Below are 16,996 nucleotides of genomic sequence, written 5' to 3' on the forward strand. Positions count from 1 at the left end.
AGATCTTTCCAAAGCTTCAGAGCAACAGCCTGGAAGGATTTCTCTCCTCTGGTCCGGAAGCGTGTTCAGAATCTACTGATGGTTCATCAGTAGATTCTGATCCACAGACCTCAGAGCCCGAGCTGGGGTGTAAGGCTGGATCAGATCAGTGATGTAAGGAGGAGCCTGACCATGAATAGCTCTGAAAGTAAGAACCAGAATTTTAAAGTTAATCCTGAAAGAAACTGGCAGCCAGTGAAGAGATTTAAGGATCGGAGAAATGTGAGTTCTTCTACTAGACCGGTAGAGAATTCTCGCTGCAGAGTTTTGTATTTACTGCAGGCAGGAGACGGCTCCTTATTGTTTAGGCGCGAAAATAAAATGTTACAATAGTCCAAACGATTAGACACCGACACATGGATTATGAGCTCTAAATCGTGTTGTGATAACCATTTTCCTAAGTTTACAGATTTTTCTCAGTTGAAGGAAACAATTTTTTGTCAATGATTGTCTTTCCACTAACTTGAGCCATTTTAATAATCATTCCTTTACAGTTAATCTGTGTGTGCACTGTAATGTTATATATTACTTTTAAGGCCCTTATCTGTTTTCATGAAGTAACTCTTGGAATGATGTCACTGTACACAAATGCCAGAACTAGTTTTCACTTAATCAAGTGTTGTCACTTTAAAAAAGGATTGACTTCCCTGGTTCACATGAATCCAAATTAAACTGTGCTCCCATCTCTTGTGCTATCCATACGTCAGTTTTCACCGATTTTAATTTGAATTGTTTTGTTTGATGTTTAACCACACGTGAGAATGTGTTGTTGTTCCTATTTTAAAATTTGACTCATCATTTAGAAGTGGATTGTTTAGGATACTTAGGTTATTGTCGTCCATTTTTTTTTACCATGAGTTGATGTTTCTTTCTAGAAGTTTATATTTGAGTGGAGGTGTAATTGTTACAATAAAGATTCTGCAATTTTGGTTATTTGATAACGTTACATTTTCTTTCATCAGGCCTTTGTAAGTCTCTTCATTTTAAAACCATCATCTTTTAACAGATATTATTGGCATGGTCTGCCACCTAGATTTGGTTGTGCTCCGATTCTTTGTGTTGTTACCCACATTCAACTTTTGAGTCCCACGTCTTTATATTCTTTATTTTAGCATACACATCATATCAAAGATGGTCAGCTCTGACTTCACATCCTTCCTTTTTACGTATTATCCCCAGTTTTTAATTTCCTAATTTTGCACAATCTCGTTCCTTATGTTATCCCCTCTAGTTTCCTATTTCTTCCATCAAGTCGTGTTTATTTAGTCTGAAGCCGCATGTTGATTATTTAGTATTGCCTACTAGCTTCAGGAGGAGTGAGAGTATGATCTGCTCTGTGCCTTTATTGTGTCTTGGTGTAAGTAAAAATAACTTGCCCACTTTAAAAAGAAAAATGACCGTTTTAACAGACAACATTCATTCAGCTAGTTCCGCCACACTATTCAGCCATCTGCAATGCTCCCTAGGCTTTGGTGAGAGGACGCACTGTGTGGTTTTATACGTAGCAGTTATTCATTTTTATATACCCACATCTGTAATAGGATTTGACATCTAGTAACTTCAGCGTCTAAATTTCATTCACTTCCATGAACTCATCCACTGAGTGAGCTCTGACTCACTTTCACCGGCAAAAAGTTGGAGGCGGAAAAAGGCCATAGGTGCCCGTCTGTTGGCAGAGGATAAGTAGATACACAAAGGCATCTTTGGGAGTGAACTAATTCACGAAGACAACTTTCTGTTCATGAAGTGGCAGAGTTACGATCTGAGAGCAGCAAGCAGAAAGAGATGACTTTTGAAATAAAGGTAACATTTATCTTCAACATAGAAGTCGTTGTGAAACAGTTTTGAGAAGTAACTTACAATACCTCATTTGACTTTGCTGAATGTTTGGACTCAGTACAATAAGTATGCAAAGTATTCTTTAGCCACTGAAAGTAAAGCATCTTTCTGTCTCCTTGGAAGGACTACAACTTACTTTTTTGTTTTTTTCTAGACCAATCATGACTCCAGAACCTCCCTTGGGAGCTGGGTTGGCTCTCTAATTCTACTCTTTAAACTCAGAGGGAATAACAAGATGCTCCTGGACCAATTGTGCTATATTTTTTTTCTCCCATGTTTCCTGGGTCAGAGCCGCTAGTTCAGAAGTAAGCAATAACTTTCCTAAGGGACCACATTATAAATTAAGACTTTTGTGGTGGTCAGCCGTGCAAGAAGAAAGAAGGGGAAATATGATGGAAAATTATTATTTTTTTATCGTTTATTTATGGAAATAAAAACAAAAAAGACAAGGGGGAATGAGAACGTAATGTCCTAGAATAAATTATAATACATGTAGCTAAATAGGGTGGTATATAACCTTATTTTACCGAGGTCTAATCCAGTTGGAAGTGCATCTAGTCATCTAAAGGAAAGCAATAAAATGTTGGGGTGAATTAGATGTGAATCAATTGTAGTGGTAGTGGCCTGGTCTTGGATTGCTTTGTGGGGTTATATTTTAAAACAGGATATAGGTGACCTTTTAGAAAAAAATGTTTTTGAAATGTCCATCATATACCAAGATTGTTTAAAGAATGTTAAATGAAATAAACAGCTGTTTTTGAAATTCAATATTTGTAAGCTGCATTAAATGTATTATGAGATTAAACACAAGACAATATAACATTTAAAAAATATTAACCTTTAAACCGAAGACGATAAATATCAGAAAGTATTATACAGTAATAAACAGGTTGTTGTTTTTTAGTCAAGACTCCTAGCTAGTTGTTGCACAGAATCTCAGGTAAACAACATAGACCTCAAAGTGCCTGAAGGCTTGCACTGCTGTCCCACCTCACGGTCAAACCCTATCACCGAGTCTCATTACTGATGCTGCTGTCAGCCTGACTCGGCTCTGCATCCGTCTCAGGTCAACTACAGGAAGCAGAGAGCGACAGTGGAGCGAGGGAGCAGAGGGGGTGACAGAGAACAAGTGATATACAAACATGAGGGGATGTGGGGCACAGGTGACCATATCAAAAAGATAGAAGAGTAATGTATCATGGAATAATCTGCAGGGTTACCAAGGCAACAACTTTGCTCCTGGCCAGATCTCTGTAGGATGTTTTCCCTTCAAACAACTCAGACAACAGATAGGAGTGTTGAATGTGGAACAACTATTTGCTGCAGAGTGAACATTTGTAGAAAGTAAAAATAAAGGAGAAATACGTTGCAATGTGGTTTGAATTTAAGCTCCTCCTATTAAAAGTGTTTATTCCCTTGGGAAGAAGTGGATGTTCTAAGTTAGGTCTTTGACCATTGTCCATTAGTGTTTGGAGGGTGATGCTTGAACAAATGTGGGTCAAAATCTAAGCTTGTAAGCAAGTTTATCAGGTTTCTACTTGAGGCTTGGTTCAGAAAGACCAAATGTCACAAACCCAGCCAGCGGGAAAGAAAAATACTTTTTAAGTACTACAAAACCTTTTCACAGCCTGGTTCAAAAGCTTTGGTCTTTAACACTAATTTGAGCACACACTGTATGGCGGGTGAACATTTTCTAAAATTGCCCTTTTGATTTTATTCCTTTAGTTGTGTGTGTGTGTGTGTTTGTGTTAGTATAAGCTGCCATAGCGGCAACAAAATAGTTTCATCATAATTCAGCATACTCAGATTCTTGACCAGAGTCTGGCTGAACCAAAAGACTGCATTTCCAAGAATGCTTAAACCATGGATCAGTATCAGACATGTGAAGTCACACCTAATTTTTCCATATCTTTTACTTGATATGCTTATAAGAGATCTTCAACTTGGTGTAATTTGATGCTATGATGATGATTTGAGCATTTTCTTTTTTACCATCAAAAATGTATTTTTGTGCAGAAAGAAATGTGTGGCTGTGTTTGTGTGTCCTCTTTGGACCAACAAGGCACATTTATGGACTTATATTGAACCAAAATTCCATTATGTCAACGTTTTTTTGTTTATGTGACATAACATCATCTGGCGTTTTGTTAGTCGGATGTATTTAACTTGACAGATAAAACGCTACAAAGTTTTTTTTCTGTTTTTTTTGCTAAATAACGTTGTGCTTAACTATGAGATTTTGGAGTCATAAAGGTGTATTTTGCTTTTGTTGCATGCTTAGTTGTAGTAGTAATTTATTGTTATTAATGTTTAACTAGTTTGTCACGTTTTTTTTAGTTGCCTAACAAAGGTAAGAAATATGAAGTTCTCTAGATAGATCTAAGTCTAAAGATAAAGAACATAGATTAAAGAAAAATAACAAAGACAAAAGGTTACAAAGATTAACATGGAACATCATCTTTTCACTCCACTCCTGCCCTCAAACTCAGAATTATACAATCTAATAACACGAGGAATGAATGAGTCCCTGAGTCTATTAGTGTTGCATCTGGGAAGGAGCATTCGTGCACTCCATCTTCTTCTCTGCTCACTGATGACAGTGTTCAGAGGATGACTGTCATCATCCATGATGGACAGTAGTTTGTCCAGTTATCTCCTCTCTGCAACTGTCACCAGTGAGTCCAGCTTCATGCCAACCACAGAGCCAGCCCTCCTGATCAACCTGTCCAACCTGTTGACACTCCTCTTGGACACATTCCCACCCCAACACACAAAAAACAGGACACTGGCCACCACAGACTGGTAGAACTGTCGAGCCACACACCGTGGTACTTATAGTTGTGAACTATCTCCACCTTGTCGCCTCTGATGGAGACGTGGCTTTTTCTGGACCACCCAAAGTCCAAGACCAGGTCCTCGGTCTTTGAGATGTTCAGCTGCAAGTGGTTCCTCTCACTCCAGTCCACAAAGTCACGTATCAGACTCCTGTACTTGTCCTCGCGGTTGTCCCTGATGCATCCAACAATGGCAGTGTCGTTAGCATACTTCTGGACAAGACTCAGCTCTGAGTTTTAGCAGAAGTCTGAAGTGTATATGGTGAAGAGGAGAGGGGCCAGTACTCTCCCCTGAGATGCTCCTGTACTGCACACCACAGTGTCAGACATGATGTCCTTCAGCCTGGCATACTGTGGTTAATCAGTGAGATAGTCCGAGATCCAGGGGACCAGACCAGGGTCCACATGCATCTTTGTCAGTTTGTCCTGGAGCGGAGTGGGCTGGGTGGTGTTAAAGGGAAAATAATTCAAAGTCCAGGAGCACGATCTGAGCCATTTCCTTTATCCAGGTGGGAATAGGTCTGATGCAGTAGGGGGAAGGATGGCATCTTCTACACCAACCGCAGGCCGGTAGGCAAACTGGGTCTTGTGCGTGCTGGACTTGTGGCCAGCTGCTCCAGTGTCTTCATCAGCTGTGAAGTCAGCGCCACCGGTCTGTAATCGTTCAGCTCGCTTAGCCGGATCTTTATTGGGACTGGAATGTTACAGCTTGGGAAATTACCAACACTATGGGACTTCCATAGTGTTGGTACTTTCCCAAGCTGTAGACTGAGGATGAAAACATGCTGGAGCTGCTCAGCTAGTTCAGCATCTTAAGTGTTTAGCAGTTGGGCAGACACCTTGTAAGGACCGGCAGCCTTCCCTGGACGAATCCTCCGAAGTACATCGCGTACCTGGAGTGAGGTGAAGCTGGGAAGTGGTTGTGTGGAGCTGAGGGGGGCACAGGAAGGTAGGGCAGGTTCTGAAGTGGGCTCCAGTGAGGGTGAGGTGACCTTCTCAAACCTGTTGAAACAGTTGTTGAGACCGTTTGCCTCCTCCACCGTGTCCATTGCAGTCAGAGAACACTTGGTCTTGTGTCCAGTGATTGTCTGTTAGCTTAGCCTTTATTCTCTTGCTGGCTCAACATCCACGATAGTGGCAATGAAGTTCAATCGGTATATTATGACGATCTCCAGCCCCTGCCATTAGCTTCAGTGTCAGCATATCCTCACTTGAGTAAAGAAGGCGATTCTCTCCATGTTCCAAAGTATCCATCAAAAAAAGATATAATACATTATAATACAAATTATTAAAAAACAGAGTTATTGATCGTTGCTGCAGCGCTACGGGAGAGGCTGCCATTCTCGTCGGGGCCTTGTGACGAAATGTTAGTTTATGTTAGTAAAGAAGATAATTATCTATTTGGCTGATTGTGTTTTGCAGGTGTGAGTCTTTGTTAAGAGTTTAGGAAGATTATCTGCAGTATGGGTAAGCAAGCGCTTGTTAGCTACTGAAAATAACCAACTGTGAAACTATTTGGACCTAAAATGTTAAAACATGTACTTAAACTTGCATAATTTTACAATTTATATTTTTGCATTTACCGTAATACGTTGTGGTAAAGATCAGGAGTGAAAGGTAAATACATTTTTATATACAAAAAGGTCAACAGCCTTTTTATTAAACAACCATTTTATTAAAAAGATATAAAAAAGTATTTTGTTAAAAAATTCTCAAACAGTTCAAATTTTGCACCGATAAAGAAAACCCCATTCAGTGGCGAGTAGTGTGAAAACTCCAATTGAAAAAAAAACAAACATCTCCGGCAGGGATTATATCTAATAAAGTCTTTTTTTCCTACCGATGTAGGCAAATCGGCTAGTGAGAGGTGGCTGCACGGCTGGAGAAAGAGACTGCTAAAAATCACTTTTGTCAACAGCAAAATGAAAACAAAGTCATCCATCCATCTTTTCAACATTGAGCTATTCATTCAATTGTGTCTATCGTGCAACATACTGTGATAATTTGCACAAACAAAACACATGCCAGAATTTGAATAGAGGGAAGGGACTGACAGTTTCCGCCTACACCTCTGAGAGCACAAAACATAGAAACATCTTCTTGAAAAAAACAATGCCATTCTTTTTTCAGACAAATAGAATATGAATGTGGAAGAATCAAATCTTTTATCTCTGCGCTGCTTTTTGTACTCTGAAATATCATATTCATCCACCAATATATTATGGTGTCATACAGCTTTACTCCCAAAATGAAATCATGTATGTCTGTGTAATGAAAGCTACTAAAACATACATTCTTACAAATAATTATATTGTGAGTTGATAAACCCGTCGCTAAAAAAGAGAAAATAGAGATGGGAAAAGTCATACCTCCATTGTCCTTTACTGTAAAATTTGGATTTTTCTGGTTGTCTACTGGTACAGTGAAGGAAAACCGCCCATTTGCAAAGTCGTCCTGATCCTCGGCTCGAATAGTCTGGATCACCTGGCACAGAAGGAAATAATATATTAAAATATAAATAAAGACAACAAAGAAGTGATGCACTGAAGGTTTATGAAGAGGTGTCATTTCATAGCTCGCTAGAGGACACAATATGCATTGTTACAATTGGCTATGAACAAATATTTATCTTTTAAACCAAAGTACCACTTAGTATGTAGTATGGTGATATCTTTGATGGTTGTTGACCAAGTCAATAAAGAAACTGATCCTTTGATTCCCCACTTGCCCATTTGGAAATGATGAAGATGTTGATCTTGTTTCAACATGTGTCCAATAACTTCTTTTTTTTTTTTTTTTTTTACCAATTTCTCTGCAAGAAAAACATTCACAGTATTCACACAATGTTATCACGCCTGTGCACAGGCTTCAGTGACATTTCTCTGCCTCACGCAAGCTTACAACAAGTAGAAATGTCAAGAATTGCAGTCTCCTCTGAGCCTCTCGGGCTTGTCTCTGCCTCTGTAATACAGCCAACAATGACTGAGCATTAAATGAACCGTATGTCTTTAAACCCAACAGACGCATCTCATCTTTTTAACATCAATTATGCAAATGTAAACATACCACAGAGAATGAACGGTAACCAAAAATGTCACATCATATTGATGCTGCATGCATGAAGCATTTTAGTGTCAATTCTTTTCAGCACCAGCCAGAGAGAAAACTCTAATTCCTCCCTTGATGCTGAATGTGCTAACTTGTGTTGTCTGTTGCCTGTAGCTGAGACAAACAATATATTCATACTGAATGCACACACACACACACACACACACACACACACACACACACACACACACACACACACACACACACACACACACACACACACACACACACACACACACACACACACACACACACACACACACACACACACACACACACACACACACACACACACACACACACACGAACAATCTCACGTCGCAAATATGTGGAAGAAACCAGAGTGGTGATGATAAGAGGCTGAGTGTTTGTGCAATAAGAGAACAGACGCTATTTCATCAGAGCTTTTGTTCTGTGGTTCTTATTAAACTGTCTTTGTGGTAGCAGGTCGGGAATAGTCCCAGCTGACAGGAGAGGCACTGGTGCTGGGAGGTGGGGAAGCATGGAAGGAGACTCGTGTTGGGATTTAATATGATAGTCTTGGCTGCTATCTCGCACAGCAGTTAGTGAGCTCTGCAGTCTGAATAATTTATGGGTTCAAGAAGCTGCAATGTCTGCAGCTTGGTTGATAAATCCAGTGCTGATAGTGTCAGACACCAACAAAAAAAAGTGCCAGGAATCAACATGAACATATGTGTTTCCCAGCATGACTCATGAATCCGTTACAAAAACATGCTTCACAGATTCGGAGCAGAAGTGGTGACTGATGGCACTATTATGTTCCATTAACCAACTTGCCATTTCTCTGCATTTTAATGTGATAAATAAATGGAAACACGTAAAGTGTCATGCATCCTTGATGCCGTGGAAGTATTAATAGACAAATATTGGTGTGTCTGGATGATCTGTGGGCCCGTCCTGCACAAATTGGAAGCGCCTCCATCTCTTTCAGTAGCAATAAGGCGAGTAGAAAAAATTATCAGCTGCCGAATAATAGTGGAAAAAACATGTAATAAAAAACTGTTTTAATAGGAAGCTTTGACAATAATGATACAAACACTGCCTATTTGCCTTTGGGAGAAGATGGACAGAACAAATGGATCAACCATGTAAACTGTGTTTTAGTTATCAAAATGTGAATTATTAATAAAGTACAAAAGTGAATAAGACACGTGATAAAAGCTGACATTATTAGATGATTGGTGTACACCATAGACTTTATATTATAATAATTATATGGTTCCTGTCAAGCTGAATTATCTTCATAACATATTCCATAAATATGGAGTGCTACTTTGAAAAATATGTTTCATACAGCTTCAGTTTATTGTTATATTATTTAAGTCTGAAACCTGTTTTTTATAGTATGCGTTGCACAGAAATAAATTGGACCCCAAGAGGCTGAACAGATGGGGGTTTGTCTATTCAAAATAGAAAACTCACACATTTGCAAGAGGCTCTCTTGCTAAAAGAAAAAAACTCATCAACTTACCTGTCCAATTTTGGTATTCTCACACACCACAACAGCACTGTTGCCTCCAGAGATTGATGGGATGTTGTCATTCATGTCCAGGACTTGGATAGTGACGGCAACATGGTTAACCATACGAGGGTTGTCTGCAATCAATAGCAAAGCACACAAGATTGAGTAGATCTACGATGACAAGATAATGTCTGTCCAGCTTAAATGTTCTTTAAAGTTTTAAATGCTTTTTTGTCTTAAGATTTGAATCTTCATACCAACCACCCATTCTCCATAGACAAGGTAAAACTTTATTGATCCCTCAGGAGGCTTCAGGTGTAAGTAAGAAAGTAAGTAAATGTTATTTTTAAAGCACTATCTAGACCAGGGTCACAAACGGTTTAACAATCAAAAACAATACACAGTTAAAACGTATACTTTAAAAGGCCAAGACACATAAAACAAACACAGGAGTTCCAGAAAATTAGGGAAAAGCCTGCACAAATAAGAACTTATTTAGATGTGTGAGTTGTGTGTGTTTGTAAGCTGTCTATTACTTTTATGATTAAAACAACAATTAAATTGATGTCAATGTTATTGTTTAATGAGTAACTTGTGACGACCTTTATTTGTTTGAGACAGGAATTTCTTCGTGAGACCAGCTACTCTACTACTCTACTATACAACTTATTTTGGGCTCTTTCTCCCTCTTAAAACCCACCTTCATATCACCTGAATGATGCTTACTTAGACAGCGGAAATATTTCAAGGTGTAAGCCTTTATTGAGGCTGCTTCTGCAGTCCACAAGCTGCCGCACTGTCAAACCCACCAAGTCGTTTTATTCAGCGGGAAATGAACGTTACCGTTGGCTTGATCCTTTTTAAATTCATCAACTAATCTTAAAACTAACCCCCAAAACAATTAAGAAAATTTGATAATGAATGACTTTCTTTGAGGCTTAAACTTTTGGTTTTGGTTTGAATGTCATGAGCAAATAATTGGATAGTTTGAAACATTTAACTAAATATTGGAAGCAGCAGTCAAAAGATTCAGTACATTTATTTGAAAACTTTGCGGAAGAGTCTAGTAGAGGGCATGTATTTCCCTGAGATTCATCAAATCTGAGCACTGAGCTGTGGAATTAATTGACAGCTCATCTAAATGAGGACATGGTACCTCTTAAAATCACTTATAAAAAGCTTAACTTAAATAGACAGGGAAACATGAAGTCTATGTATGCATAACTTCAAACACATTTTCAATGTTACAGTCCTACAAAACTAACACTTTTTTGTCTTGTACCTTAACCCAGCCTGTGATGAAAACATGAATGACAGCCTTTTGTCAAAACAGACAAATGATCACTGCAAAATGTGAAAAGCTGCAGATAAAACTAGAAAGCAATTTCCAAGACACAATTTATGAAAAGGAATGCATTGAAGACTTATGTCATCTGCTTATTTCACAAGAAGCAGGATATCCCCTATTATTGCAATGCTTTCATTTACAATAAGTTTAAAGCGGGGAAAACATGAAAAAAATGTGCATACATAAGTAGAAAGATGAAAATTGGATTTAACTGCTAAAATATACCTAATTACAACTTCTTTCATTTATTATTTAACATTTTTTGAGAAGTTTATTATTGATTTATTATTATTACCTTTATTTATGATTAGTCAGAAAACAGCATGTTCCATTTAGTGAAGGAATAATTTCTGGAAGGGTTTTTAACTTAGAAATGCCAATTATCTCCATTTGAAAGATAATGAGATAAAACGTTTTGATAGGTAAAAAGTTTGCTCTTTGGAAGTTGAACAAAGCTTCTTGAAGTTTTTTGATTCACTCTTTATATTCCATACATATTTGTGTGTGTATAATTATATATATGTCGAGATATACAAATTTCCAAATGCAACCATCCCAATACTGCCTCTTTGACAGTTATGATCATGTGCATTTCACCACTCTACCACCACTAGTTTGACAAATCAAGTGTGACAACAAAATTGGATTTTATCTAAAATAAATAGATGAATGAGTCGTCGCTTTGTCTGACCATTCCCACTGTGATATCCAGAATAATATCTGTAATCTGAATTAAAGTATCATGACAGCACCTCAGGACGTCCATGCTCCATTTGCTGAAGGATGCTCGGGTAAGTCTGGGACAATATTACTGTCACTAAATTCAGTTCAGCTTGTTTTGAACACATTTACTCTGCCTCACTTCGCCCGAAAACCCATATATCCTTAATGCAGTTGTAGAAGCAGACGTTTGTTGTCAGATTAGGACAGCTTCTATTGAAAAAATATTTCTTTTTCAGTTGCTTATACTCATTTCTATGCATTTTCTCTGTGTGTTTTGGGACCCAACAGAGGTTTTTCTTTATTGATATTCCTCTTTCCTGTTTTAAACAATATGTTTATTATATCATAATGAATTTATCTTCAACTAATTCATACTGATGCATTCATTTTGACTTGTTTAGAACTTTGATTGAAGATAATTTTTAGCTATAATAAAATTTAAAGTTCAAAGATTTCTCCAGGGAATAATGTGTCAGGATGTTTTTAACCCAAAATATCTGTGGTCCATTTGTGCCCAAGATATTGGTGCTCAACGATGCCAGTCTATGGCAGACGTCAGTGCCACTTATACCTCATGGCATTAACACAAATTGATATCAATGCAAACACCAAGTCCAGATGGAGCCTGATGTTTCAAGTTACGAAACTTCCTCAGGAAGTGCATGAGATAGAGCCAAAAGTTGGCCTGTAACAAGCACCTACTGGAGCTGTGAATCCTAGTGTGAAGTCAAACGAGGTGTTTTTATTTCAATTTACACATTTTCAAACCTTTCTAAAAAAAAGGAGCATGAACCCTATGTTCAGGATTATGGAAAAATGTGTGATTTTCATTATTATTAATTAAATAACAATAAGAATTATTTGAGATTAGGTGTTGATTTAAATAATTATACAATATAACATAGAAACTATTTTAAATTAAATGTATTAATTAATAAAAAAAGGAAAATTATTTAATGACATGCTCACTTTTATTAATTAATTTAGATTGGAATTGGAAGAGGTGCTGACTTAATTACTTTTCTGTTTTTATTTATTTTATACTAAAACCATTATTTGTCATTACCATGTAGTGACACACTGCTAACAGTAAATGCATAGTAACACACACAGTACAAGCGGCAGGAGTATATAAATAAGTAAAATATTGGATGGTCAGACGATGGAAAGGTCATATTCACTCTGAAGACGGGGACATTTTCTTATTCCCTACATGTTCAATCTGACCTTTGGTACCGTCTCAGTTGTGCCTTACTTGCAGTTCTCCCACGATAACCTCTTCTGTAATGGGAAAAGCTTTGACAAGCCAAGGAAAAAGAACATTGGGGATTTAAAGAAGATTGTGAGTGGGAAAGCGTTGAGATAGACAGGGTGGAGAGTTAAACAAGGGTTCACCTTTATAGTTTTGACCCATGAAGAAGTAGAGGTTGAGTATTCAAACATCTTACTTCTTCAGCCTACACAATACAACAAGGATGTAATAGTTGGCTCAATGATTATTAGTGCTCATAGATATATATTAATAACATGACTTTCACTGTGATTTAATTTGATTTAATTAACATTTTATCACATTTAGTTTAATAAATTGACGTTAACAAAAACTACTAACAGTTTTAAAAAGTCAACGGGTTCGATGACAATAAAACACATTTCTTATTTATCTTAAGATTAATTGCTATTTTAATCGTTCTCTCTTTTTTCCAACACTTACAGTTTCGGAACAGTTTCAACCACTGTTGTGTTGAAAATTATGCCATGAAACAGAGACAGATGGTAAATTGTGCCATTGATTAAAATAGTCCTGTAAACAAGTTCACATCAAGCTGTTGGATAAGTACAAGCACGGTATTCATCTGCTGAATTGCTATGTATGATTAAAAGATTTTCAGTTTCCCGTAGAGAATTCTGACTGCTGCAAATGTACTAGGGTACACGTGCTAATATGCACATCTTAGTTGCTTAGTTGCATCTATCTTGATGAACTGATTTTTTTTGGGATACAGACCAAAATGTTGGACTCACCCTTTCCTTCTATTTGTTTTCTTTATTTTCATGACTATTTAGATTGTATATTATCACTCAAGGCATCACAACTATGAATAAATACATGTGGAATTATATACTCAACAAAGACATTTGAAAAAATATTCAGCCAGCAAAGTAGCCAGCTTTTTTAAAATCACTGTTAGAAATTATATTATGACAAGAACAAATCAGCCAGATTAAGAGAACTGAGTGGCCATCATTACTTTAGGGAAAAAAGGTCAGCCTGTGTGTGTGCAAGAGGTTGGCCTGCACTGTATGTATACTTCAAATGAATGGCATCAATGTGTTTCAGAAGTTTCATATTGTCAGCATGTCTGACTGTTCTTTACAACTGCAGTTCTGATTCGATAAATAGACCTTAACATTATTTTCCAAATCTGATTAGGGAATTTTACTCCTCACCACATTAAAACTATTTTTTGACAGTTAATTTCCATTTTTTTGTTGATTCAAAGACATCACAATATGAGGACTGCTACTTTGAACTTACCAACCTCCGCTGCCATCACACTGATATTGTGCCATCCTGTCTCCTCCCGATCCAGAATCTGGGTGGTCCGGATGAGCCCACTGTTTACTCCAATAGTGAAAAATGATGGCTTTGACTCCTTCTTCTCAATAAAGTACCTGTGATAAAAGATACATTTTTATAATTAGCTTACAACAAATGCCTATTAAAAGTAGAGAGATTAACTTCACTGTTCAATGGTAAAGTGTATAAATAGCTACTGTATGACACACTAATTAACAATGTATTATTCCAGATCAAACTCTACCTAAGCATTGTCTATCCCCTTCTAAATAACGATTCAGTTAAAGACTACCTCACAGTTTATGTTGAAAACATGTTGAGGAAGATGAGAGTAACATACTAAGCCTTAATGGTTTAAGCATTTTTTAAATGGATTCTCACGTTGGTTCAATTCCAATATCTCACGACAAGTTTGCAATGATGTTTAGCGAGAAGAAAACATTCTGTTATTATGACAAGAAACAAGGCTGCACCTTCCAAAACATATCTGTATCCAATCACACAAAATGTTCAATTATAGTGATCTTTCTACATAAGTTGGATTCACTTATAATTTGACTAGCTCAGGCATTGGCTTTCAAAGTATATCTGCCGTTCCTCCACATTGAGATACACCAGTGGAGGTGGCTTTGGCACCTTTTTATAAAGTCTAAGGTTGCATCCCTTGAGAGGCATTCAAAGCGTCTGGGAGAAGACCTCGTCTCAGACTTAGGACACATTTGAAAGTATGTCTCCTGCTTGGCCTGGGAGCACCTTGGTATTCTCCCAGGAGGGCTGGAGGATGTTTCCAGGGAGAAAAACATATGGGCATTGCTTGTGTGATATACAAATGATTGTTTCTTTAGCACATACTTCCCTTAAAACACTTTACCTTATTTTGCTATTGGTGCTATCAGGATCCATAGCAGTCACAGTGCCTACTTGGGTCCCAGCTGGAGAGTTTTCATATATGTCCATGATATAATAGTTCATGGTGAAGATAGGGGGCTCGTCCACATCTCCTACAATGACTCGTAACATTGTAGTGTCCCGAAATTGTCCCAGATGAGAGAAACGTGGATCCAGGTGTGTGTTGGTCCCTTCGATATTCAGAGTATGAACTTTTTTCTTCTCATAATTCAATGGCTGTTGAAGACACATTAGACATGTTTATTATTTTTATAATATTACCACCAGGCAAAAAGCCTTCAACAAAAGATTGCAATCAATCGCAAACGTGTACAGTCAATTGTAGCTCAAATATGCTATTGCCAACCATTATGCATTTAAAAAATTCTAATGCTTAATCCCTTATCAAGGTCTCATGGGGCTGTAGACTATACCAGCAGAACAATAACACAAACTACACACTAAGGGTGCCTCAACATGGAACCTTCTTGCTGGGATGTAGCAGTGCTAAATACTAGTGACTGACACTGTTTCATTATAAAGTTTGAAAGGCCAATAGATGGCACTCATGGGATATTATATCAGGTTTAAAAATGAACACACTCTATCATGATAGAGCTGATGCTGTATTATTAGGCCTTATCAACCCATCACGACTAACAACCTTACAACCACAGACCAATGAGCCATGAGCCACACAGTCCTTAATTATAATTTAAATCTTCATTGATCTATAGAAACCTTGACAAAGCTATAGAGTTAATACAACTTCATTTGATTTATGAGTTTCCCTTCTTTAAAGTATGTTACATTCTTTTTCCACAATGTGGTTACAGCAAATGGTTGGTATATGTTCTTATCCGATAAGATTAAAAACCTTTACAGGTGTTATTTTCTGTTTTTCAACGAAGTAGAAATGTTTATTAAATAGTAGTCAGATTAGATAACAACTTTACATCCCAAGTCTATATTATTCACCTGTCTACATAATTATGAAAAACGCTCTGGGCACGAGAGTGTAAAGTCATGTTGAAGCAATCCATTAACAGCCCTCCTTATGCGAGTCCTATGGTTTGGGCTTGATAGATAAATCCAGGCAGCTGATTGGAGCCGGTAGTCCATGTGTTCTGCAGATTCTGCATTTTAGGAAAAAAAGCGGGCATTTTGTTGTAGTTGGGTTTTCTTCAAAGACCTCCCTGATCGCACCAACATGCCACAGACTTTTCCATGGGCTCCTCTATCTCTGGGGTTAGGGTGGGAATGCCTTCGGGTCCCCAGGGAAGAGCTAGACAATGTAACTGGGGTGAGGAAAGTCTGGCCCCCCTTGCTGAAGATGCTGCCCCTGTGACCTGAACCTAGCAGGTGGGCTAGTCAATGATCATTTTGACATTATCAGTCAGAAAGATGATTTAATTTGACAACATATTGCCTAAATCAGAATCTAAAGTGTGGTAAGGAATAATAATACAGTTGACAATTTTGAATTTAAAATAAATACCATGAATTAATTACCTTTATGTATTGCATAGTGTTCCAGATATCTCATATAGCATGTACATTTAAAGAAAACCATTAAAGATTATCGACTATGATGAAATAGTAGGTAATATGTTTTTTTTCAGGTGAAACTGAATATTATAATATTTAATGATGATCAAAACAATTTGCGTTCAATGACCCCCCAGTGCCTCTATGTTCAGGTCAAAATAGTTTTGTTACCTGCTTAATGGAAATGATTCCTTCTCTACCGTCATCAGCCGTGGTTATGGTGAACATGGCAGCAGCCTCTGCATTAGTGATTCTGTAGGTCATTTCTGAATTCTGTCCTTCATCTTCATCGTTGGCCTTGATCCGACCCACTGCCTTCCCAATTGGAGCAAGTTCTGGCACGTACAGCTGGTAGCTTTCTGCCAACGAGACAACAACAAAAAAAAAAAATCATAATTAGTTCTGTTTTCGCTCTCACTGTCTCTCACAGTATTACTTGAAGTGAGGAAACAGATTGTTGAGCTGAGGTGTCATATAACAGACACAGTGGATTTATGCAAATTCAACCTTCTCATGGAGTTATACATTTTCACGCCTCATTAGCAAAATAATAATTACAGAAATTGTTAACAAGTTAATATAGGTTTTAATTACTGTCATACAAT

General features: G+C 37.6%; 2 protein-coding genes across 2 annotated transcripts in view; one reads left to right on the forward strand and one right to left on the reverse strand.

Moving 5' to 3' along the window:
* cbln12 (cerebellin 12) overlaps positions 1-16,996 on the forward strand; it is a 210,443-nt gene that overhangs the window by 112,097 nt on the left and 81,350 nt on the right. The window lies entirely within an intron of this gene.
* The window catches only part of LOC148063170 (cadherin-18-like), a 100,186-nt gene that overhangs the window by 13,226 nt on the left and 69,964 nt on the right, over positions 1-16,996 (reverse strand). The window contains exons 6-10 of the mRNA XM_087810542.1: positions 16,563-16,750; positions 14,827-15,080; positions 13,914-14,050; positions 9,313-9,437; positions 7,082-7,196 (exon numbers count right to left, since the gene is read on the reverse strand). Coding sequence (XP_087666668.1) covers positions 7,082-7,196; positions 9,313-9,437; positions 13,914-14,050; positions 14,827-15,080; positions 16,563-16,750 — 819 coding nt within the window. The remainder of the gene's footprint in view (positions 1-7,081; positions 7,197-9,312; positions 9,438-13,913; positions 14,051-14,826; positions 15,081-16,562; positions 16,751-16,996) is intronic.

This window comes from Callionymus lyra, chromosome 16 (assembly GCF_982586985.1).
Source record: "Callionymus lyra chromosome 16, fCalLyr1.hap1.1, whole genome shotgun sequence".
NCBI classification, from domain to species: domain Eukaryota; kingdom Metazoa; phylum Chordata; class Actinopteri; order Syngnathiformes; family Callionymidae; genus Callionymus; species Callionymus lyra.